Source organism: Acomys minous (genome assembly GCF_964271855.1).
Source record: "Acomys minous genome assembly, chromosome: 1".
Lineage (NCBI taxonomy): Eukaryota > Metazoa > Chordata > Mammalia > Rodentia > Muridae > Acomys > Acomys minous.
In genome coordinates this window covers 28,274,865-28,299,651 of record NC_140483.1, presented here as the reverse complement: position 1 = coordinate 28,299,651, position 24,787 = coordinate 28,274,865, and the positions used below count along the sequence as shown (strand labels likewise).

The 24,787-nt window shown below is 42.8% G+C and overlaps 1 protein-coding gene across 1 annotated transcript; it reads right to left on the bottom strand.

The window, feature by feature from the left end:
* Positions 1-20,630: 20,630 nt before the first annotated feature.
* LOC311596731 (lymphotactin-like) lies at positions 20,631-24,643 on the bottom strand. Its single transcript, XM_084780473.1, has 3 exons — positions 24,288-24,643; positions 21,629-21,743; positions 20,631-20,911 (listed from the first exon to the last, which is right to left on the bottom strand). The coding sequence occupies exons 1-3, from the start codon at positions 24,346-24,348 to the stop codon at positions 20,740-20,742; spliced, it is 348 nt and encodes a 115-aa protein (XP_084636599.1). The 5' UTR covers positions 24,349-24,643; the 3' UTR covers positions 20,631-20,739.
* Positions 24,644-24,787: the final 144 nt, after the last annotated feature.

Genomic DNA, 24,787 nt, shown 5'->3' with positions numbered 1-24,787 from the left:
TTTCACTGCATATGTCCATTACCCCTGGCTCTTATAATCTTTCCACACACACACCCCTTGTGATATAGCTGTTAGTTTTACAGATAAACGTTCCATAGCCTGTGTATTTATTCCTTGTAAGTTGGCCAGTCGTGGGTCTCTGCATAACCAACATGCACTGAATAAAAAGAAGCTTCTCTGATGAGGGCTGAGAGATGTGCAGATCTATAGCTACACTGTTAGGAGGCCGTTTATTATTATGTACATTTAAAAGAATAATATGGAAGGCCAATACCACCATTGCATAAGCCCCTTTTCTTTTTATGAATTCATGACTCAAAAAAAAAAAAAAAAAGAAAAAGAAAAAGAAATGCAGCAGAGTCTGATTTTGTAACCAAAGTCAGATAACAGTGCCTGAAGCTTAAGCACCTGGGGCTACTACTATATTACTCAGATCTGGTTCAAATGCAATATCTGTGTTTGCACGTAAGGAGACCTTAAACAAAACCCTGCGTACTCTTTCTTATCCCAGTTTCTTCATATGTAAAATGGATTGGTAAATGTGCCTAGTTCACGGGACTGTCACATGGATGAAATCAATGATATATGTGTGTTTAATGTATATGTGCATATATGTATATGTGTATATATCCATTCATTAACAAACACAAGGTGTCATAGTTGAATATTTAAAAATTAGATATGTGGAAGAAAAATACATACTAAGCATAATTGTAACTACCTAAGATATACTTGAGGAACTATAACAGTATCTTGAGCACACGTATCCATAAGCAACTTCTTCAGCAATACACGGTCTCGCTAAGTAATGAGTTCCCAGACAATCTCATTTTCTTTAGCACTGTTTCTGTGTTTTTCTAATTATCTACAATGAGCATGTAAGTATTAGTATACAGAAAGCATAAATTTAACGTTAGTAAAACGGCTTACAGAGAGTCACTTAAGTGTAAACTCAATACCCGGATTCATTCACAAATCCAAAGCCTCCTGAAAAGAAACATATTCAACCAATTCTGTTTCCCCCATCATAGAAATTGTAACCATTTTCCCAAAGTACTTTCCCACCTAGTGAAGAGCAAATAGACATCACAGATAACAAAGCCGCAGCTCGGGAAATTTACAAAAGGTGAATTCTAGAGGGGAAGATGAGTCTGTGGATGAGTCTGGAGAGAGTGTTTTACTCACTGAAGACGGAAGAGAACCTACAGACCAAGCTGATGTTTAATGTCTCCGTTCAGGAAAGACATTGTTTGATTTTAGCCTGTAAATGCTAAGTCCTAAAAGACTACAGTGGCCCACATGCAGGGTCGTATCTCCTTTTGGCACACCATAATTATGAATAATGCCTTCCTTCTCAGAAGGTCTTTGTTAGACAGCCACATGTGCATATGTGTATCTTATGCAAGACCTGTGCAAACAGCACTGCACCATTGGATTTTAATAGACATCTGTACCTTGCTGCTCTCTCATGACCCAAGAACAGCCACTGGTTTGTTTTTGTCTCTGTGGTTGAATTTATGGCTTGAGTGATTGACACTTCCAGCCCAACTAACATGACCATGGTGTGATATTGTCTTCATCCAGCTGGGGCATCTTCTCAAGAACGTCCTTGTCAGGCAGTATTTGGGAAAATGATGGTTTCCTTGCTCCTGTCTGTCTAAAGAGCATATGCATCTGATATGAAATTATAAGACCTTCAAATGGAACCTCATAGCAGGACCCACTGTTCTGTTCATCTTCAGGCCTATGCCGCACACATCTGTAGAAATGCCATGAACTTCTAGTGAAACAAGTTGAACTTGCCCTAGGTAACTAAGGGAGCAATGACAGGGGAATCTACTCTTTGCAATCCCCATAAGTCGCCTTCACCGAACTGTTCTATGATCACATCTTCAGGAAAGATGTTTGGTAGGAATTTATGTTTAGTTTTTAATTTTCTTTTCATTGTATTTTAGAGTTAGGTCAGTGTACAGCAGAGGTACCATCCATCAGATGAGCCACTGGACGCTATGCTGCTAGAAATATGCGGAAGATGCAAACAATTGCCTTTGAACTTACAATGCTAGGGGTAAATTGTGAGTGTGTGTGAGTGAGAGAGAGAGAGAGAGAGAGAGAGAGAGAGAGAGAGAGAGAGAGAGAGAGAGAGAGAGAGAATGTACAGGACAAGTTTTCACATGCTCATCTTCACTTCCTATGAGCTACAGTTGCTTTCTTCGCTTCCTTGAGAAAGCATAAGTGAATTTGCTTTTAAAATGCAACACTAGATTATTTAGGAACAAGTCAATGCTAACCTGAATGCAAAGAAGATAAGATTAATTTCTAAATTAAATTTCCTGCAGAGATTCATGGGAAGAGAAAGAAAAAAAAAACCCTTGCATAACCCCTGCTAGAGATGACTGCATTCAGAGTTGCAAGAGAGGCCTCCTGGTGTATGAACTAGACCGTGGATGCTGAGATGAGCTTCCAGATAGCTCTTCTGAGAAGTGTCATGATACGCAAATGGATCCTTGGAACCCAGCTAGACGTTCTGGGATCCCTGATGAGGCACCAAAGCAGCAGAATATGCAGGGCTTCAGAAGGCAAGCCCCAGGGATCCCATTCCTGCATGCTGCATGGTGACTTATGGGGAGCAGGGGGTACCATGTGAATGAAGGTCTGAAAGTGTCTTCCCCTGGTGAGTCAACTGTACTCACAACTCTTTAAAATTAGCCTTCACTCCTGGAAGGACTGACAGCAGGCAGGAGTCTCCAAAGTGATTGTGGAATTTTCTGTTCCTGGGGAGGCGCTCTTGGCATTGCCGTTAAGTAGATAATTGTAAAACAGAGGCGGTTGTTGCTCACATACATTTCTGGGAGAAACTAAGATGCATGTGTGTGTGTGTGTGTGTGTGTGTGTGTGTGTGTGTGTGTAAAACAATGGCAAACTCACAAACAGTATGGTCTGCAGGCTTGAGAGGAAAACAGGAGTAGCACTGTCTCCAGGCCTTTGTGTGCATGTGACTCACGAGAGTCTGGCTTGTGAGACGCCTGAGGGTTGGCAGGAGAGGGAAAACAAAAAGAAAGTTTCGAGGCACAGGAAGAGAACTCCAGTCTGAACATTTTTCTATTATTACCAAAGTGAACTTGGTACAAATTTGGCCGAATCCAATTTGAGCTGCTGAACTGGGCGGTAAATCTCAGAAGGGCAGCCAGCTTCACCTGTCAGACTGTCAGTGCACTGTTTGTCTCAGCTCCTGCTGAACGAAATGAATAATGGCACCTGTGGTGCTTAATTTGACATTTCTGTTCCCACCTGAGCACAGAGGAGTTGTTAGAATAGCAAAATGTCCAGGGCCAGTGGGACCACAGGCATTCGAGAGACCAGTGTGCAGGATGCGCTGTTAATAAACCTATTGGCGTTAGTATATAATTTTCAAAAGTGCATATGTTTTTTGAGGAAAATTTCCATTAACATTTTCTTATTACACCAGATTTCTGTGCCTAAATCTCTTGCCCGAATAAAGCCGGTTATAGCTGGTTAGCTAAGTTCTTGCACGAAGCTATCCTGACACACGGAGTGCAAAGACCTGCCAGTGGGTGAAGAGCAGTCGGACTTCCTGCTCTCAAACCATACTGTGACCATCAGCCTGGAAAATGGGCAGACGGTATCACCATAAATCCCTTTTTTTCTCAATTCTCTCAAAATAGGAGCCGGTCAACCCAGTCAGGTTAGCCACGAATCACTTTGTAGACATCTCTGGATAGAGATAGAAATCTTGGTAAAATCAGAATTATTGAGAGACATCTATGATTTGTTCCCGTTCCCAATAACCCAGGGTCAGAGAGAACGTACCAATCATAAAAACTAGCCACTTACTCACAAGAACTGACGGCAATGGCTTCCCATTACACTGGGGAAGGATGAAAAGGGGAAAACATCAACTCACAAGTTGTGTTTTATTGTTTTAATTTTTCTCATGGCTGTAGGTCAGGCAGCAGCCATTCTCTGAGGGTTTTCAGGGCTCCTTCAAAGAGAAGGTGAGCAGCTGTGGCTTCTCTGTTACCTATAGTACAATCTTACTTTTTGTCTTTGCAATTCTTCAATCAAAAATAGTAGTAAGACTTTAAGGAAATATGTAGTTATAAGTTTAAAAATACAGTGGTCTCTTTTTTTTTCCTTCCTGCAGATTCAATAATCTTGAGCATACTATGATTTACAAATACTAAATGGAAAAAAAATTCTAAAATGAAACAAGTTTTAAATTGCATATCCTTCCGAGTACCTTGATGAAGCTCATTAACTCCTGTTCCATCTTGCCTGAGACATAAAGTAGCCTTTTATCCTGTGAATTCACTGCTCACCTATTGGTCACTTAGTTGCCATCACAGTTATCAGCTTGGCTGTTGCCAGAGAGCAATGGTAGTGTATAGCATTCAGAACTTCCTGGGTTTGAGCATTTACTAGTTAGCTGTCTTGATATACCTCTCAGTGGATAAGAGGGCACGATTAAAGTATGATGTGAACTCTATTTTTAAGAAATTCTAAAGACATAGTCAGATGGCAATACAGAAATAGTAGTAACTCTGATATCTATAGATGGTAGGATTCTAGGTTAGTTTTTTTTTTTGGTTTTTATTTTTTTCTTTTTGTTTTTTGTTTTTACTTTTTGTGTGATCTCTGGGTTTACTATTATAGCAATACTTTTGACTTTTGTGTCTTAAGAAAAGAAAGAGATCTGTAACCATCATGTGTTTTAAAACATTCATTCTTGGGCCGGAAAGATGGCTCCATGGATAAAAGCGCTTGCTGCACAAGCATAGGGCCTGAGTTGACATCTTCAGGACCCACGTGGAAGTCTAAGGCATCAGCATGTGCCAGAGGCAGAGACAAGGAGGCCACAAGGGTTTCTGGCAGCCAGCCGGGCTCACAGAACCGATGAGCTCAAGTTCAGTGGGAGCACCGACTCTGAAATAAGGTGACAAGAAAGGCACCAAGTGTCAACCTCTGACCTGTACACACACACACACACACACACACACACACACGCACACACACACATATGCACACACACATGCACACACACACATGCACATACGCACACACACGTTTAAATACTATAGTATTTTGGGGTACACAGAACTACTGAGGCATGTGATCAATAAGAATTAATAGTGTAAGAAATCGATGATATATATCAGACTGCATAATTATTTTATTTTAAATGTACTTATTTATTCACTTTACATCCTAATTGCAGCCCCCCTCTTCTCCTCCCAGTCCTCTCCCCAACACCCCTCCATCCCATTCTACTCTCTCCTTGTCCTCAGAGGTCCCCCATGGGTACCAATCCACCCTGGGCACATTAAGTCACTGCAGAACTAGGGGTATCCTCTCCCACTGAGGCCAAACAAGGCAGCCCAGTTAGGGAAATAGGATCCAAAGGGAAGCACCAGAGTCAGAGAGGCTCCCATCTCCAATTGTTGGGGGATCCACATAAAGACCAAGTTACGGATGTGCTACATATGTACAGGAGGCCTAGGGCCAGTTCATGTATGCTCTTTGGTTGGTGGCTCAGTCTCTGTGAGCCCCCATGGCCCCAGGTTGGATGACTCTGTAGGTTTTATTGTGGAGTCCTTGACCCCTCTGGATCCCTCAATCTTTTCTCCAACTCTTCCGTAGGATTCCTGAAGCTCTGTCTAATGTTTGTGTGTGGATCTCTGCCTCTGTTTCCCTCAGATGCTGGATGAAGCCTCTCAGAGGAGTTAATGCTAGGCTCCTGTTCTGCAAGCACAGTTTCAGGGACTGGTTCTCTCCCATGGGATGGGTCTCAAGTAGGGACAGTATTTGTTGGCCATTGCCTCAGTCTTGGCTCCATCTTTGTCCCTGCACATCTTGTGGGAAGGACACATTTTGGGTCAAAGGTTTTGTGGATGGGTTGGTGTCCTTATCGCTCCATTGAAAGTCCTGCCTGGCTACAGGAGGTGGTGATTTCAGACTCCACACCCCCATGGGGGAAGTCTATGACCCCCCCCATAGACTTCCTGGGGCCTCTCCAATCCCAGATCTCTGGCAAATCCCAGAGATGCCCCACACCTCAGATCTCCATTCTCCCACCAGGCCCCTCCCTTGCATTTGTCTGTAAATTTCATGATGTCATTGTTTTCAATAGCCAAGCAGTATTTCATTGTGTAAATGTACCACATTTCTTTATCCGTTTTTTTGGTTGGGGGACATCTGGATTGTTTCCAGTTTCTGGCTGTTATGAGTAAAGCTGCTATGAACATAATTGGGCAGAGTCTTTCTTGTATGATGGAGCATCTTTTGGGAATATGCCTAGGAGTTATATAGCTGGGTCTTGAGGTAGAACTATTCCCAATTTTCTGAGAAACCACCAGTTTAGTCTCCACAGTGGTTGTATAAGTTTGCACTCCCACCAGCAATGGAGGAGTGTTCCCCTTTCTTCACAACCTCACCAGCATGTGTTGTCACTTGAATTTTTTGATCATAGCCATCCTGATTTGTGTAAGATGGAATCTCAGGGTTGTTTTGATTTACATTTCCCTGATAACTAAGGACATTGAGCATTTCTTTAAGTGTTTCTCAGTCATTTAAGGCTCCTTTGTTGAGAATTCTCTGTTTAGCTCTGTGCCCCACTTTTTATTTGGGTTATATGGTTTGTTGGTATCTGGTTTCTTTTATCTATTTTGGATATTAGCCCTCTGTTGGATGTAGGGTTGGTGAAGATCTTTCCCATTCTGTAGACTGTCACTTGTCTATTAACTGCGTCCTTTGCCTTACGAAACAGACTGAATAATTTACCTCAATTCAATCAAATGAAAGATTCCTAAGATCTACCCATTCTATGTAAAGGTTCTTATGATATTATTATTAATTATTATTATTATGCTGATGATGATGGTGGTGGGGATGATTTGTGGTAGCAGTATTGGTAGAGTAGTAGTAATAGTGAGTGCTTTTGTTGGCTTGTGGGTTTGTGCTTGGGTCAAATGCTATCATCTGGTCTTATGTAACAGAGGTAGACTATCTGACTAATGCACTTTGTGGAGGTAGTGTTCTCATGTGCTCCCCCAAACACATGTTAATCCAATGATTCGGGACAGTGCCATCAAACTTACAGTATCCCTAAGTGACGTTGCACAGAGACACATGCAGAACTTGCTAACAGGCTGTCTTTACTCACTGCTTTGGAACTACGGAGGTTGGCCCCGAAGGCAGCTTGCAGGAGAAAGCAGCCCTCTGGCCAGAGCACAGTTCATGGAGCAAAGGTGATCATCACTTCAACTGGCCACAGAACAGCTGGGTTTCTGCAGAGGGGAGACCATGGCAAGACACGCACTGGCCTTTCATGATGCTGCAAAGGATTCCTGTAGGGCTGCGGACATCTTGAGGTCTCCCAGGTATTGCATTCATCGCAGGATCAAGAGCTAGCCTCAATCTACTGGAGCAGCATTAAAACTAAACACTTGACTCTTCCTGATGTGCCAGAGAATGCAGCATCAGGAAGGAAGATCCATGGCTTTCTGTCCCTCTTCTGTGTGATATTGTAGAGGAAAGGAAGTTCAAAGTCACAGAAAGAGAATCCCGGGGCAGGGGGGGGGTGCGGTATGGTCATTTTTAAATTGCTTTGTGAGTACTCTGAATGATCCCTTTTTGTGTAGTGGTGTGGTGGTGTTTGTATGGTGTGTGTGTGTGTGTGTGTGTGTGTGTGTGTGTGTGTGTGTGTGTGTATGTGTGTGTGTGTCTGTGTCTGTGTGTGTGGGCAATGTGCACATGTTTCCCATGTCCTGAGAGAGACTATCACTAAAAACATACCAACGCATTGATGAATCTTATAGTGGATTTGGAGTAGAGCAAATGCCAAGCCACAGCAAGGATTTTTAAAGGTAAGATATTCGAGTTTTGAGAACTCTCCTGATGACCATGAAAAGGTCATCAGAACCCGAATGCTGATGCATTTGGTGGACAGCTAAGCAAATTCAGTATATCCATGCAAAGTAGACTATCACATGCTACCGCTTGGATGAACCCTGAAGATGTAATGCTAAGTGAAAAAGAGAGACTCAACAGAGTCATCTATAAGCAACAGCCAGGAAAGGCAAATCTGGAGACTGGTGCTTGTCAGCTGGGACAGGAATTAAGTGCATAGGGAAATGAAGGGACTTTGGGTATGATGAAGATGTTCTAAAACTGAATTGCAGTGCCTACTGCAGACCTTATAAACTTCCTGAGCACAGTATTTTACATTTAATATGGATGAATCTTGTGGTCTATAGCTCATAATTCAATGACTATATTAAACTACAGACAAAATGGTCCAGAATACGCTCATTTATGAGACTGTCCACTGCTAGCCACTCCATTCATGACCTTTGTTTTTCTTTCTTTCTTTCCTTCCTTTCTTCTTCTTCTTCTTCTTCTTCTTCTTCTTCTTCTTCTTCTTCTTCTTCTTCTTCTTCTTCTTCTTCTCCTTCTTCTTCTCCTTCTTCTTTTTGAGATAGGGTTTCTCTGTGTAGCCATGACTGTTCTGGAACTTACTGTGTAGACCAGGCTGGCCTCAGAGATCTGCCTACCTCTGCCTCCCGAGTGCTGGGATTAAAGGCAGGCACCACCAACGCCCGGCCCACAACCATTTCTTACCCAGGTTATTTTAATAGTCTAACTGGAACCGCTTCCATCATTTAACCCTTAGGTTCTACTCTTCATAGAATTAGCAAAAGGATACACTGAAAATATAACGCCTTTGTAATGGGCTCAAGTTCCACTATAAATGAGCCTCAGAGTCTCCCTGTAGCCAGCAAGACCCTGACCTGGACCTGAGTTTATTAGTAGCCAGAGATGATCCAGGCTAGACTTAGAGGCTGGGGCTAGCTGATTCCATAGGTTACACTCACTCTATTGAGTGCTATGTGCACTGCACCAAAACAGCATCCAAAGAAAACTGGCTAAACAGCTCCCACTGAGCAAAGTTCTGTTGCTCTGTCCCCCACTAAACCAATTAATGGTCTTCCTGATTCTGAATTCCTGGATTCATTGCATGTTTTCAAGATTTGTGTTGAACATTAAAAAAAAAAGCTGCAATGGCATAGCTTCCTCACACCCATTCCTTTCAAGAAGCCAGCCCTACTCTCTTTTAGCCTGAAATAAGCACACTTTAGAAGAATTAAACAGCCCATACACTCACAAGTCCAATTTAAAGTCCAGATTATATGGTCAGGAATAAGGAAGATAGATGAACCCAGTTTTCACATTTTTTTCTTCCTTTAGAGGCAAATACATGACATATCATCACAGCAATCTGTGTGATTTGTGTAATCAGAAGAGAGCCACACTTTTGAAAAAAAATGTATTCTTCTGTCATACAACACATCTCAACTACACCTTCCCTTCCCTCCACACAAGCCCCCATATCAAGGCTGGATGAGGCCAGCCAGTAGGAGGACAAGGGTCCCAAGAGCAGGCAAAAGAGTCAGATGCAGCCCCACTCCCACTGTAGGAATCCAACAAAAACCCAAGCTAAACAACCACAGTATGCATGTGGGGGTCTTAGTGCAGACCCAGGCAAGCTTTGAGATTGCTGCTTCAGCTCTGTGACCACTATGAGCGCTGCTTAGTTGATTCTGTTGGCTGTGGAGAACCACACTTTTAAAAGTGTATCTTTGCTCAAATTTGTAAGCACAAAATGTCATCAAGAAAATTATGGTGTTATTTAAACCTGCTCTTGTTACATGTGAAGGGGCCTGCTCTGGGTTTCCTTTCTTCAGTGTCTTCTGACTTATATTGTTCATATGTGTGCAGGTATGTATATGTGTGTGGTGTGTGCTCATGCCTCTCAGGAACCACAATTCTTATGGAGATGAGTTCTCTGTTTAGCCTGGTGCTCACTGAGTAGACTAAGCTGTCTAGCCAGAAAGCCTCAAAGCTCCTCCTGTCTCCTTCTCCTCTGTGCTGGGATTACAAGATCACTCCCATGCGTGGCTTTCTTAGATCGGTTCTGAGATTGAATTCAGCCTTCTTGATTGCATGGTAAGCTGCCTCCCCAGTCAATAGCAACAACATATTGATATACCATAGGCACAGTGGCCTTAAGACATCCTGACCATTTTAGTGATGAAGGGAAAAAAAAAGGACAACTCCCATGGCAATGACAGCATGATCTACCTCCGAAAAGTCACTTAGGAAGCCACCTCTGTGGAAAGGCTGTCCTTGAATCTACGGAGACAGTCCTATACTGAAGATGGTGCTGTTGCCAGGATCTTACCAACTCCATAGAAACATAGGTAAATCATCTTCCTTCAACCCACCTTCTGAATTCTAGAAAGGAGGGAATAAGATAATGGAGCTGTAGCTGAAAGTCATCACTATGGTTACCTCTGGAGTAAGAGTAAGCATCCTTCAACCAATTAAACCTAGCCTAAGTAGGAGCTTGGCACAAATCTAACATGATGCTTAATATACATGTGCATCGTGCCATAATCATAAAGAAAAGCTGGTTATGTATTTCAGAGTTGTGGGACTCTCTGCCAAAAGAGATCATTCTTCCTGTTCTTAACCTACAACTATCTTTATAAAATAATTTAAGCTCTTTGCAGAATATTCATGTGGAGTCTCTAGGGTTCTTCTCCCAGGACACCTCAGAGTCTCACTGCCATGAAGAAGGCAAAGGCTGTGCCATGCGTTCTTTCCAAACAAGAGAGTAAAAGAAGCTACCTTCTGACAGAGAGCAAGAATTCAGCCTTGGTAGTACCTGTTGTCAGAACTCATTGCCTCTTCATATCACCTGGGTTAGCCCTAATTGGCTCACAGCCCTTGTCTGGCTATGGTATCTGTCGGGGTGGGGGGACTTCCCCATCACCGCACATGAACTTCCGTGCTTAGGGTCATCAAATCTTCAAACAGAATCATTTCCCAGTATCTCAAGAGAAAGCATAACGCAAGAACTGTTGTAGGTCTTCTTCCAGCCAGCAAAGCCTATCCCACCCCGATTTCTGAGAACGTTAACACAGAGAAGAGATCACAAATCAGCCCAAGGCACCTGGCATTCTGCTTTGTAAACAGTGGCAACTCAACATAGGCACATGGTGTGTTATGTTACTAAACTCTTATTCACATCCTTTCTGCTTAAAAAAATAATAATAAATACAGAGATAGATGTCTCAGCAGTTAAGATCACATGCTGTTCTTGCAGAAAGCTTGAGTTTGGTTCCAGTACTCAAACAGCAGTAACTCCAGTTCCAGGAGACCCAATGCCCTCTCTGGATTCCATGAGCACCAGGCACTACATACAGGCAGACAAAACACTTACACAAAAAAAAAAATAAATAAGTCTTTAAAACACATTAAGTACTTAATGCAGTATAGTCAAAACTCTATTGACTAGCAAGATGGATGTGGGGAGAGGTACTTGCCACTTGCAAGCCTAATGACATGAGTTCTATCATCCAAACTGGTGTAAAGGTTGTAGGAGATGTTACTCCCTGGCCTGGCCTGCACATACATGGTGCAGTATACATTCCCAAACATACATCATGGGTGAGTTTTTATCTCAACACTAACGCCTGAGACAGGCTGATCACGTCCTTTTGTCCTTATCTGTAACATAACCTTTGCTGCTCCTCCCACCTCCTCTTTCCTACCTTTTGCTGTGACACTTTGGTGTATTAATCCAAGTCCAACAGACACTTATAGGCAAGGGCACTTGATATTTCTTATTTTTAGGGCATCAAGATAATGTATCTGTATGGTGTGCTGGGACTTTTTCCGATGTGTGCAATTTTCTTTGGCATACTGACCTTGATCTATATTGACAAGACAGGTGGAGAAATACATCAGCAAGTAAAATGAAAAATACTCGTAATCTTTCATCTTTCCCCATGATTCTGTGTTTTATCTGAAGCACACAGGTGATTATGATTAATAGTGTGCTAATGCCTTGAAATCATTTTTTCAAAGTAACATGACTCAAAATGAGCTCTCTACATTTCTAACCACCCTAAACCCTGAAAATAATTGGCCTACCCCCTCAATTATGTCAACTTCAACTCTCCTGTGTCCTTCACGAATGCCAGTCTTGAACATAATAAAAAATACAGTGAGTTACGCAATGAATCCCTTTCAACTTTTTGTTAAAATACAGCACACGTGTTAGAAAGCATACATACATCATAAATGGGTGAATTGTATGATGTTAACAGGCTGTGCAAGTAGCTTCAGATCATGCACAACACTCAAACCACACCATGCAATCTGCTAACAAATTGGACATTCATCATCTCCTGTATCAACTAACACAAACCTACAAAACCCAAGCTTATGTAGTTGTGCCAGTCAGTTTTCTGTCACTATGACAACATATCTGAGAAAATCAACTTGGAGGAAGAAAGTTTATCTGTCTCACGGTGTCAGAGGGCTCAGTCCATGGCTATTGGGCCTCGTTTTCTGGACTTGCAATATGGCAAAACATCAAGGTGGGAAGTGCTCGGTGGAACAAAGCTGTCCATCTCACAGGAACAAGAAGCCAAGAAAGGCAAAAGGAAGAGACCAGGATAAAATACACCCTGCAAAGGCATACTTCCAATTCCCTACTTCCTCCATCTAGTCCCATCTCCCAGTGTTTCTACCACCTCTCAATGGCCCATTTGATTATTTATTAGTGGACTAATCTACTGATGGGATCAGAGCCGTCAGGATCCATCACCCTCTAAAAGGTGTCATCTCCAAACACAGCTGCATTAGGGACCAGGATTCACTCACTTTAGTACCCCCAGTGCAAGATTTGAGAGTCATTTCAGCTACAAAACGGAACACTATATTTATTTTGATCATGTAAATACAAGTTACAAACCAAATATGCAAATAAGCACAACTCCACTGGCAAATACGGAAGGATTGCTGGTCTGCATAGCTGCAGCCACGAGATACTTCTGCTGTTGACAATCAAAGTGATTCTCATTCCTTGAGACTCAAAACAACTTCTTCCAAATAAACATGGCGTACAATGTATTATAATATGCTAATAACTTAGAGAAATCTCAGTCAAAGAAGAATAGTAAGAAGAACCACAAAAATAACTAAAATAATTGTGCCATTGAGCTAATCATCAACTTTCCTATCCTACAAGTTAAGTGACAACATCAGGACTTTTTCCACTCCAGGTGTCAAGTTAATGGCACCATGTCTAAACAAGCATTTTATCTTCTCTGTCTGTTTAGTAATAGTCCTGGATAGTTTTATGTCAACTTGACACAACCTAAAGTCATTTGAGATGAGGGGATCTCAATTAAGAAAATGTCTCCAGAAGACCCAGCTATAAGCAAACCTGGAGGTTACTGTCTTAATTAGAGATGGATAGAGGAGGGCCCAGCCCACTGTGAGTGGTGCTATCCCTGGACTGCTGGTCCCGGTTCTATATGAAGGCAGGCTGAGCAAGGCATGAGGAGCAAGCCAGTAAGCAGCACTCCTCCATGGCCTCTGCATCAGCTCCTGCCTCCAAGCCCCAGCCCTGCTTGAGCTCCTGTCCTGACTTCCTTCAGTGATGTGCAACAACGTGGAAATATAAGCCAAATAAATCCTTTCCTCGCCGCCTTGCTCTCTGTCATGGTGTTTCGTCACTGCAATAGCAACTTGAACTAAGGCAGTGATGTCCCCCTCGAAGCCCGCCAGTATAGCTCTTGTATCAAGTTGCCCTGAAGTGCAAGCTGAACCTCCTTCCCAAAGTAGACAGCAGCATCTTTGTCAGTGAGGGCAGCAAATGGGATTCAAGCCCCAGGTTTCTCTGTTGATGAATGCATGGCTGAGGTCTGTAGACCACCAGACAACGGCCTGCTTATCTGAGACATGATTTCCCTCAGGTACCCGGAATATCAGCCTCACTGAACATCTACAAAAGTTTACCACAACTCCTTCCAACCATGGGTCTTACTGACGAAGACAAAGACACGAGGTTCTGTGATGAAGCCAAGCACATAACGTGATTCCAAATCCCTCTCCTACTTCAGCTGTAAGACTGACCGTTCAGCTGCCACTGACGTCAAAACCTGAAGTTTTCCTCCTAAAATGTTTCAACTCTTTGGAGTTGCTGGAGAGGTGGCTAGCAGTTAAGAGCACGTCTTGCTCTTTGCAAAGAAGTTGAGTTTGGGCACCCACATGGTACACATAAACTCATGCAATCTCACATGTGCACACATGCTTTCAAAAGTAATATTTAGAGTGCTTATGAGGTAAAGCTAACTTAAGTCTCAGAAATATTTCCCTAAGCAACTCTTGGTTCTATTAATACTTGTCCTTTTTTTAAAATGACTTCTTAGTTGTCATCTTAATTCTGCTGGCCATATGCCCTCTTGAATGCATATTTACATATTTACATTGTACCATGAGCAGATTTAAAAATTGAGCCCTGCCTTTATGAAGGTTATAGTGTGAGAGGCAGAGTGATCAAATGAACAACAAACCTGTCTTGGTCTTTTTTAACTCCACAATGTCTACCATTTTGTTTTGTTTTCTTTCATTTGCTTAGGTTCAAATCTTACTTATCTTCTATGACCCAGCTGGAAATCTCATTATCCAAAGTTACGCTGACCAACCCAGCTATCCCCCAGTGACCTGAACCTTTGCAGAGCCCCATACATCAGTCAAAGAAATATCTAAGTGCCAACCACCACAGGCAACTCACAGCTCAAGACAGATATCAGCAATTGATCACAGAATTCTTCCTACCAAGCCAGAAAGTAACTACAAGATCTCAGGCAACACAGAGAGCCAGACATCCACTACCAACCAAGATGAACAGAGTCTTTGAAAAATCTACCATCATCCTTAGTCCATTCCACTTACTATATGATTATCAGTGTCCTTCGTCTATTTTGCCCTTAGGTCTCCGCACAAATCAGCTACTACCTAAATGGCTATCAGAGGTCATACTGATGGTCCTTTTAATATCTCTGAGATAACAATAGTTTGAGCAAAGACCATTGGAAAGGCCTTGTTGTAAGTATAAATTACTAAACCAAGAACTTCCAATTATCTGAAGTATGAAAACTCGACAAATATCTATAATTCAGGACAGAATAAAGTGAATGCTAAAGATAGGTCTGGAAGTTGAGGAAAAACCAATGCCTATGACTATGATATAGCTTGTCCAATTTTCCCATCCCCCTCTCCTCTACTCATCCCCTCTGTTCAGTCCTCAGAGAAAAGTTCCACTCTTCCTTCTGACCACATTTAGTGAGACTAATTATTGCCTCACTCTGGCCACAAGATCTTTATTTCTTCATATTACAATGAGAGATTTCTTTTGCCCATCTTGTCAAAAACAACCCTCCCAAGCCATGTCCCAAGCTTCAGGAGTGTGCTACTATTTTTTTTTTAATTCTTAGAACCAAATACTTGAAAGAAATAATGTAGTGCGAAGACTATTTTGTCTCATGGTCTTGGAACATCATCCATGGCTCTGGTACCTGGTGTCTGAGGTAAGATAGAGTAGTACAGGAATGGAATGCAGTGACAGAACTGATCATGTCATGGTGATCCGGAAGCAAACAGAAACAAGGGTCAGGGCACAAGATGTATCCTTTAGTTATAAACATCTTCCAATGTCATCATAGTACGACATCACCAAGGAGTTAATCCATTCATTGGTCAAAACGCTCTGGATGCAATCACTTCCCCAAAACTTACCAGCTAACAACCAAGCCTTCCTGTGGAGGCTGAGGAGGGCATATCAGAGTCAAAGAGACAGATAATTGTGCAGTCTCAATAATTATGCCATGCAACACAGTCTGACAGGAATTCAAGACACATGCCCTGCCTTTCACCCTCAGGTCTCCGGGTCTCCATTTTAATGTATACCAGCTCCCAGGGCTAGAAAGTCCTGTGGCCTCTCCCTCCCATGATCAAACCCCAGCATTCCTGATGTCCCTTCTGAACCTTTGCTTTCACCTCATTTCTCTTTTCCCTCATTACAGATTCTTCTCTTGGCTCCTGTTTGCCTCCCACTGCTGTATGACAAATCCCTTCTAAAATAACACAGATGACTCACCAGTGGATACTTTTTTTTCCCCGTTTATATGTCCCTTTCCCCCAACCTCCCAAAGGGCATAAAGAGTTTCACAGATATTTGGCCTATTTCTAACCCTGTTCTTCTAAAAAGGATTGCCCGTCATAGGGGAATAAAAATGTAGGTTGGGTTTTGTCCTAATTACTCGCATATCAAGCTGATACACAGTGTTTCTCTGCCCATGACTCTTTCCTTCTTGTCTCTCTCTTCCTGGTGATTATACCTTCCAATGGATTTACCAGATCCCACAGCAGAAGTTAGACCAAAATCTTGCTAGTCCATGGTGTTGTTTCTTAACCAATCACACCAGCTGAAAACCTCAGAGCAGCCTCAGTTTATCTCTCAGGTCCATTCCACATCCAGTAGGTAGCCAGACCCCTGCCTCCTTCTGCATATTCCCACACCTCTCCCTGCTCCAACTCAGACCAATGCAATGATCACTTCTCTGGTCCCCACTGAAGCCAGACAAGGCAGCCCAACTAGGGGGAAAGGGATCCAAAGACAGGCCACAGAGTCAGAGACAGCCCCCGTTCCCATAGTTAGGGGAGCCACAGGGAGACCATGCTGCACATCTGCTAAAGGCATAGTTCTCATGTCAGCTCTTCTGCAGAACTTTTTTTTAACTTTCCAAGAGTGCCTTTAAGTGCATCCATCAAACAACTTCCTATAAGTTATTATTCTACAGATCTTACCTATGTCATTTTCTAAGTAAATAAAATCTGAGCCATATTACAAGTTCCTGACTTAGGCCCCCAGATCTTTGTGTTTTTCAGCTACTCAACATTGAGTATTTATTAGATAGGTGTGGGGGTGCACACACATGTGTTTATATTCATAAAAACTCATTAGAAGCCTATCATGTTCCAGTATTATACCACATAGTAGATAGTAGGTATATATCAAGTTCACAGCCCCAGCTTCAACTACTAAGACAAATCAAGTCAAATGATACTTCTGGGAAATGTAAGCAATAACAGAGATAAGCCCAGGAGTCAATCAGGCACTTGGGAGGGACCTCATCTGGACACATGGCATCAGATGAGAGAAGCCCTTAGTTTGCCTGCCTTGAATAACTTTGATGGCTGTCGAAGGCTTTGTGACAGCTGAGTAAAATCCTATTCTTACATACTTTGCAGGAGCTCTCAACAAGTACTCGGGTACTGAATGAATCAAGACAGGCTTGGGTTAGGATTCTCTATAAGTACATTAATGTTGGGCGTATTCCTTCTCATTCATAACGGCTACTTCCTGAAGGCAGTTAGCTCCGATTTTTGTCTGCAGATCTGATCTTAGCCTAGCCAGCAAATAATGGACATCTTAAGATAAAAACCCGTAAATGTGATTTGCTTGTATGCTGGTCCTGGTTCTCATCATCAGAGCAAACTGGAGAGGAGTTGATGACCTGGACACTTGGCATGGACAGCTGAGCCCACCAGGTCAAGCTCAAAAGTCAATAAGCTCAGAGTCACCTGCTATTGTCTTCTTATCCCTTGTCTTGCTCTCTATGCTACACTTCTCACCAACCAACCAGTAGAATCACACACACAGAGAGAGACTTTAAAATGAAGCACACGCTCAATAGGATGGGAGACAGGGCCTTCCTGTGTCTCCAGTATCTCCCCAGCCTCCCTTTTGTCCCTTTGCATTGCTTGTAGCCTCCATTTTGTTCCTCAGATAGAGTAAATGCTTGCATTTTGTTGGGATAATCTTTTTGTGCACTGTGGGAAGATTTTCTCTGTATATGCAATCGTTGACTGCTAACCCGGCAGAGGGCTGAGTACTGTCCGGACTTCAGTACTGTGATTTTTATACATGATCCCCTGACACCTGTTTTGTAAACACTCTTCTTCCCTCACCTTTTGATTTGTTTAATAAAGAGCTGATGGTCAATAACTAGGCAGGAGAGGAAAGGAGGGACTTCCAGGCAGAGAAGGGGTCTCTGTGGGAAGACTCAGACATGGGGATTTACCAGTGTGACATAGAGAGGGCAGGTGCTAGGACTGAATGAGAGAGAGGTAACAGGCCTGTGGCGGGATGTAGACCAGGATTTGCTGGGTCAGAAAAGCTAAGAATCTGCCCAGATATAGAGCAACACACCTCCGGGTCTTTATTCATCTGCTGGTGAATCCAAACCTGCCCCGCTAGGGACTTCCTTCACACGTCAAGGTCTTTCCCCCCAGCAATCTTTTATATATGGAATGTACTGGAACTGGACAACCCCGACTCATTCTTCTGGTCTTGGATTCTCTTCCAAATGAAAGCTGCTCTGACCTTGCCTATGTGCTAAGAGCTAAGCAAATTTGCTCCTGCGCACCCGAGGCTCTGCATTCCTTAGAAGCTCACATGTCACCCTGCATACGTTTGTGTCATCTCCACTGCAAGCTTCCTGTACTTATGGGATGAAAGACAAGATGCCTGGTTTCACCTCTGCCTTGCTGTGTTCTGCGAAGCCCTGGGAATGCACAGGCTGGAGGGGTCGGTGAAGGAAGCCTCCAAATCCTGAGTAAAGTAAAAGGAGAGAATTTATCAGAGTGAAGAGAAATGTGTTCTGCTCGCTGCTAGGTTTTTCAGCTCTAGTACTTATCAGCCCCTCAGTACGCTTAATTATAGAGTGATTAAGGGGGTTACATAAGAATATTGTGTCTACTTGAGTCATCTGGTCATTATGCTTTTCTCAAATAGAAGTTCTTGGGGGAGCTGACTTCTGAAGAGAGTGCAACTGAATAACGGTTCAAACATGGAGCTCCATTTCCAACTATTCAACCCGAATTCTGCCTATCAATGATCAACAGCCTTTGAGAAAGCTAATGAACACTTTTTTATCTCTTCTATTTTGTCCTTAATTGAAATTTGTCATGTGATCAAGTGAATCATTGTTAGCTAAGCAAGAAAGTAGCCTTAACTATTTAACAAGAATAAAACATGGGACTGGAGAGATGGCTCAGAGCTTAAGAGCACCAGCTGTTCTACCAAAGGTCCTGAGTTCAATTCCCAGCAACCACACGGTGGCTCATAGCCATCTATAATGAGATCTGGTACCCTTTTCTGGCCTGCTGGCTCACGTGCAGGCAGAATACTGTATAAATAATAAACAAAACAAATAAATAAAATATTTGTTAAGCAAAATTCTTTAAAACTGAGAAATCATAATATTTAGCTCATTGTTCATCTTATTGTCATTATGATCCCCTAGGGTCTGTGAGTCATTTGGAAAGCACAATATATAATTAAACCATAAAATCAGGGGTCAAGAAATGATGCAGTGTGGTAGAGCCCCAGCTGTTCTTCCAGAGGACCCTGGCTCACTTGCCAGCACACACATCAGGTGTCTTGCTACTGCCTATAACTCCACTTCCACAGGATCTGATGCTTTCTGATCTCCTTAGGCATTTGTATACATGTGCTACACGTAAACTCACAAAGGTGCACATACATACATTAAAAGTGAGTTAATAAATTATTTTTAAAAATCAAGAAATCACTCCTCATCTTCTGTGACTTTGTTAGTTTTCCACCCTTAAGGGAAGTGTTGCTGCTTATTAAGCTCTTGTCCTCATTAACATATCTTTGAAACCCACTGTGGACAAATGGCAACGGGGAAGAACAGGCGGTCCGACCTTTAGCTGGGAGGTGATGTTTTAGTGGTTTCTACTCTGGTTCTCTGCACAGACAGGAGTGAACCTGTTCAACAGATGCCCAGTGGTTCTTAATATTTCTCATTGTCCCCTTAGGAATTCTTCAACTCAACTACAAAGATAAGGCCAGTTCGTGCTCTTCAGCCAGCTCAACAAGCAGGTGTATATCATCAGCTTATTGGATACTAGACCCATAAAATAGAGTCAAATCAGCCATTTAATGAGAACACAAGAAAGTATAAGTTTGGGGTGTTGAGTGACCAAACAAATATTCAAATAAAACTGTACTGTAAATTCTTATTTCCTTGGGAGAGTTTCCATGTGGGAATGTTTAGGAGTATTGAGAACACATAGCGAGTAATGTGGAGCTTAGACAATGGTAAGTAGAGTGTTGCCAACAGTAGAATCCATCCCCAGGAAGTGTGATGACTGCTTCATTGACAACATATTGGCTTTTACTTGAACAATCTACCATGAGGTAAGAGAATTCTCTTGAAGTCAGGCCTGAGTGGAGCCACTTACTGAGCTATTGTCTCTCAGGACGAGAATGGAAGGACAACTGGATGATCTCTCACCGCTTTTATAAATAATACTCTGCTATGAAACTGAGATGAATCATGAATTGGCACAGGCACAGGTATAATTTGCAGCTCACTTTTAAAGAACTGTTACAAGCTGAGCTTCAGAGTGATGAAGGCAGCTTTCATCTTTAATGAACATTGGTCCAAGGGTCTCCTATTGTGGACACTAGAAGCACAGCAGGGGGACAGAGAGAGAGAGAGAGAGAGAGAGAGAGAGAGAGAGAGAGAGAGAGAGAGATCAATGAAACAGAAATAAAACAAGTGATATATTTATTACTTTTCCCTTTGTATAATAAATCAAACATAAAACAATCCTCAATAATAAATATTTATTACTTATATTTAAAATGAGTGTGGATGCCATTAAAATAATGATAACTTTATTCATGCAACACTTTCATTAAAGGTAAGTCTCGCATAATTAGTCCTTGAGCTTGTGAGCTGAGCTGAGCTGCTCGGCTAGTCCTGGAGGCTATTTCCCAGCCAGGGATGTAGCTGTGCTGCTGGTCCTCTGGGCTCTCGTGGGGATGGTTTTACCCATTCTCTTTCTGACCCTGGACCTGCTGTCCACGCTTTTCACTGCGTCTTTCACCCATTTCACTTGTGGATCAGCACAGTATTTTCGTCCTCCTTTGGTGACAAAACTGTAATGCAAGGAAAAGATAGCATTAGCCACACTGTCCAACGAAAGAGAATGTATACATAAGTTAGCAGAAGACACCACCTCTCAGAACCATCCGTGAGCTCCTTCCTTCTGCTGTCTACTTTAGTAAGGGAGAGAAGTCCCCGGGTGACAGCCAGCTCTTGGTGGCTGCAGTTCACCAGTATATCAAAACCTGGAGCTAACCTGAATTCTTAGGACCATCTAGTTCACCTGTTCCATACCTCCTTCCCCTTCCAATCTAGTGCCACTCATCCCTGTGGGAGAATCAGAGATGACCTGGGTGAACTTCTAAAAGTGGTACTCTGTAGGTTTGCATCACAGAGAGATTTTTTTTTCCTTCCGGAAGACAGTGGTACCATGTGAGGGAGTTCTGGATGTGTTCCCTTCACATATAGCCACATATAAGGTGTGCCACTCTATGCAGTAAGCCTCCTACATTAGTGTGGCTGTTTAGGCAAGTCCTAGCCTGGGCTGTCCATCTATTTTTCTATGCAGACTCATCAATTGAGCAAGTGAAGAAAAGGGGGTTATAGTTTCTTAACAATCGTCATTAGGTAGGACAGTAAGAAGACAAGATTACTATAGACAGAATGGGCTATCGGCTAAGCTCAGCTGCCCTCCAAGTTGAGCCACTTTTGTTGAGGTGGGCAGCTACTGTGCTTCCAGGTGGAAACCGCAGTTTAGAGCAGACACTCACATTATCGCTTTCACAATGCCCTCCCTGGTGGAATAGGTCTTGATGATTTGAACTGGCAGCGGCCGGGATTTGAAGCTCACACAGATGCTCTCTTCTAAGACTTCAGTCCCCACACCTAGGAAAAGGAAAAGGAAACATAAATAAAACTGTAACTCGACAAGTAACAAGTTCAAAGTCTCTTATTAAATGACTCTAAAATGTGACACGAGTATAAAACTACTTGCTTCTTTGGGGAAGAAATAATTCACATTGGCACCCCAAGTCTCCCGCCCCCCCCCCCTCCGCCGCCATCTCTCCCTCCCTTCCTCCAAGACAGAGTTTCTCTGTGCAGCCTTCACTATCCTGGACTCACTTTACAGACCAGGCTTGCCTCGAACACACAGAGATGCACTGGCCTCTGCTTCCCTGAGTGCTGGGATTATAGGCATGCACCACCATGCCCAGCTCCCAAGTCTCTTATGTATTCTATATTGTGGTAAATGTCTGTCTAATTTTAAAAGTTATATCAGTAGTATTGTTTCAGGAATTTCATAGTAAAACTAACAAGGTGGCCCGGCATGGTGGTGCATTGCTTTAATCCTGGCATTAGAGATCAGAGGCGGGTGACTCTGACTTCTGAGCCAGCCTGGTCTACAGAGTGAGTTTGGGGCCTGCCAGGACAGTGTAAATGAGACATTGTCCCCAAAACAAACAAATAATAACAAGGTAATATCCATCTTTACATATTTTCGTTAATACAACCATGACAGCAGAATTTGCAGGGACACTCTCAATAGCTACTTGATTAGGTGTCCTTTTGTGTCCCAAATGTCAAAGGCACTAATTCAGAGATGGGCATCGACCCTGTTTATGGAGCACGTGTAATAGCGAGGTAGTCAGGAAACTTAGATAAAAAAAAAAGTGGTGTGATAATGATTTGAGCCAGCTAATATTCAAGGGAAGAACACAGTTCACTTTTGACTGAACAAATAGACATGTTCTCATTTTTAATAGTCCATTGTGAAACATGGAAGGAAAGAGTTTCTCAGGATTCATCCCCAAAGGAGTGGACCAAGGCAGACAGCTGAATTCTTACATTTATAGCACTACCTTCCAACGCACAAGGAAGCACTAGGAGAGTCAATGAGATTAAGGAGTTGGTAAAAATCTAACTATGCAAAGTGTCTAAGTGGTCAATCCCCACGTAGCTGGAGCCGCTGCTGTGTGCTTCACGGCTGCAGAAGAGCTCGTCTTCATCGATAACAATCAAATTGGAGCCGTAGTGTTGGCACCACAGGAAGCCATTTGTCTACAACTAAAAGCTGTTTGCTCACCACACTTCTTCATGGCTCCTTTCCTTTGTTCTGGATGCCTTTCTGCGTGTTCCCTACCCTGCCAGTATCATTTTATGCTGAGCTCCTCTGGACTCAGTAGAAAGAAAGAATCTGGCCTCTGCTAGCGTTCCTTCACTGCTTAGGAACACTATTTCTCTGTGTCAGGTGTACACTGTTGCCCAAGGCCGGCAGAACTCTACTGTCCTCCACATCTAAAAATTTGCTGTTTAAAGCATTTGCAAAATTAAGCCAAAGCAAAGATTAGCTTTTGCCCCACTTGACACACGCTAAAACACCACCAAGGTTTACAAAACTCCTTTAAGTAGGAAATTTGGAAACCTGAGCAAAGACCACAGTTCTCCAGCTCCTGCAGACCGCCGCTATGGCCGATCCGATCCCCTCCAGACAGTACCCCTGTCAGCTCAGCTAAATGCCATTCCTCTAGCAGCATGAGACCTAACTGACTATTCTTGAAGGTTTTTTTTCTTCATCCATATTTCTTCTTTTACCCAATGTCAAGGATCACCAGACTGTGTCCCTTACGCCTTTGTATGATAAAGTTATGGTATTACAGTCTTAAGTGCAGAGAACAGAAGACAAATAGGTCTATAAATTAGCTCTAGCCAGTAGGAAAAGGTGACCTTGTAGGAAACACTGACTGAACAGTCAGCCATGGCACAGCGCTTCTGCATCTCACCTGGGAATATCACCCAGGTTCATTTGTCAGGAGTGCAGACTGTCTGTTACACATTATCAAAGGCTGTCGTACAAACCCAAGATGCCTGTCATAAACCATGATATTCACGGCAATATCGGCCAACTCCTCTATTTAGCTGAGAGTAATATTGATTTCCCTGATAGGAATATATATGAGCTTGTGGTCATTTCTTGTTTGACTTTTTCAAGTAGAAAACATTGATTTGCTTCCAATCATACGTCCTTGGGCTCCTATCCCACTGTGATAAAACTCTAAGAGTCTGAAAACTTATCAAATCAAAATTAAGTAAACAAAAGCAAACCACCCATTTAAAATCACTGCCAGAATTAAAAAAAAAAATATTATCATAAGAATAGCTAATGTAATTAAATAGTCATCATAAAAAAATCAGATTTAGTCCATTTTAATTCTCCTCACAGTGTTGCATTTATAGACATAATATAACATTCAATTTTAAATAAATCAGCATGAGTACCGAATGGCTGAGAGCTGGAACTGGTCTTCCCATTCTGCGTGTGGGAAGTCTGAGGCTTCCCTGGGGCGAGCAGGTCATTGTAATCAAAACCCAAGTCAACCCCAGTATATGAGCCCAACTGTGCTTTATCCTGCTGAAAGGCGCTTGGCTTACCTGCTACAATGTACGTGGTGAGGCAGCAGATTCCCAGCAACGTCAGGAGGAGAAGTCTCATGGTTGAGATCTTCCTGAGCTGTGCAAGAAAGAGTGTGGACCAGCCTCCTCAGCAGCCCCTTTTTATTTCCCCTACTGGTCAGCACACTTCCTGTGTTGAGAGGGGGCTTTCAGGTGGGTGAGGAACCATGGAAAGTCTTTGCAATGGTGATGACTTTTTTTTTTTATTTAAGCACAAGTTCCTTTGCCGTGTTCATACCGACATGAGGCCTTGTGGCCTTTCCCTCTCCCCCCGCTGTGGTTAATGTGTCAGTGAGGCTGTGTGCATGAAACGAAATGTAGTTGCCTCCTTTACAGCTGTGAGTCTAAAGTCAGATCTTCCGTCCCGAAGGCCAGTGAGTGTCACGGTTCAGTGTGATAACTGGGCAAGGGAAATGAGGTGGTGTGGCCATTGTGGTCTGTCCCACCTGCCTCCTGTGACAGAAGCCTTCCACTACCAC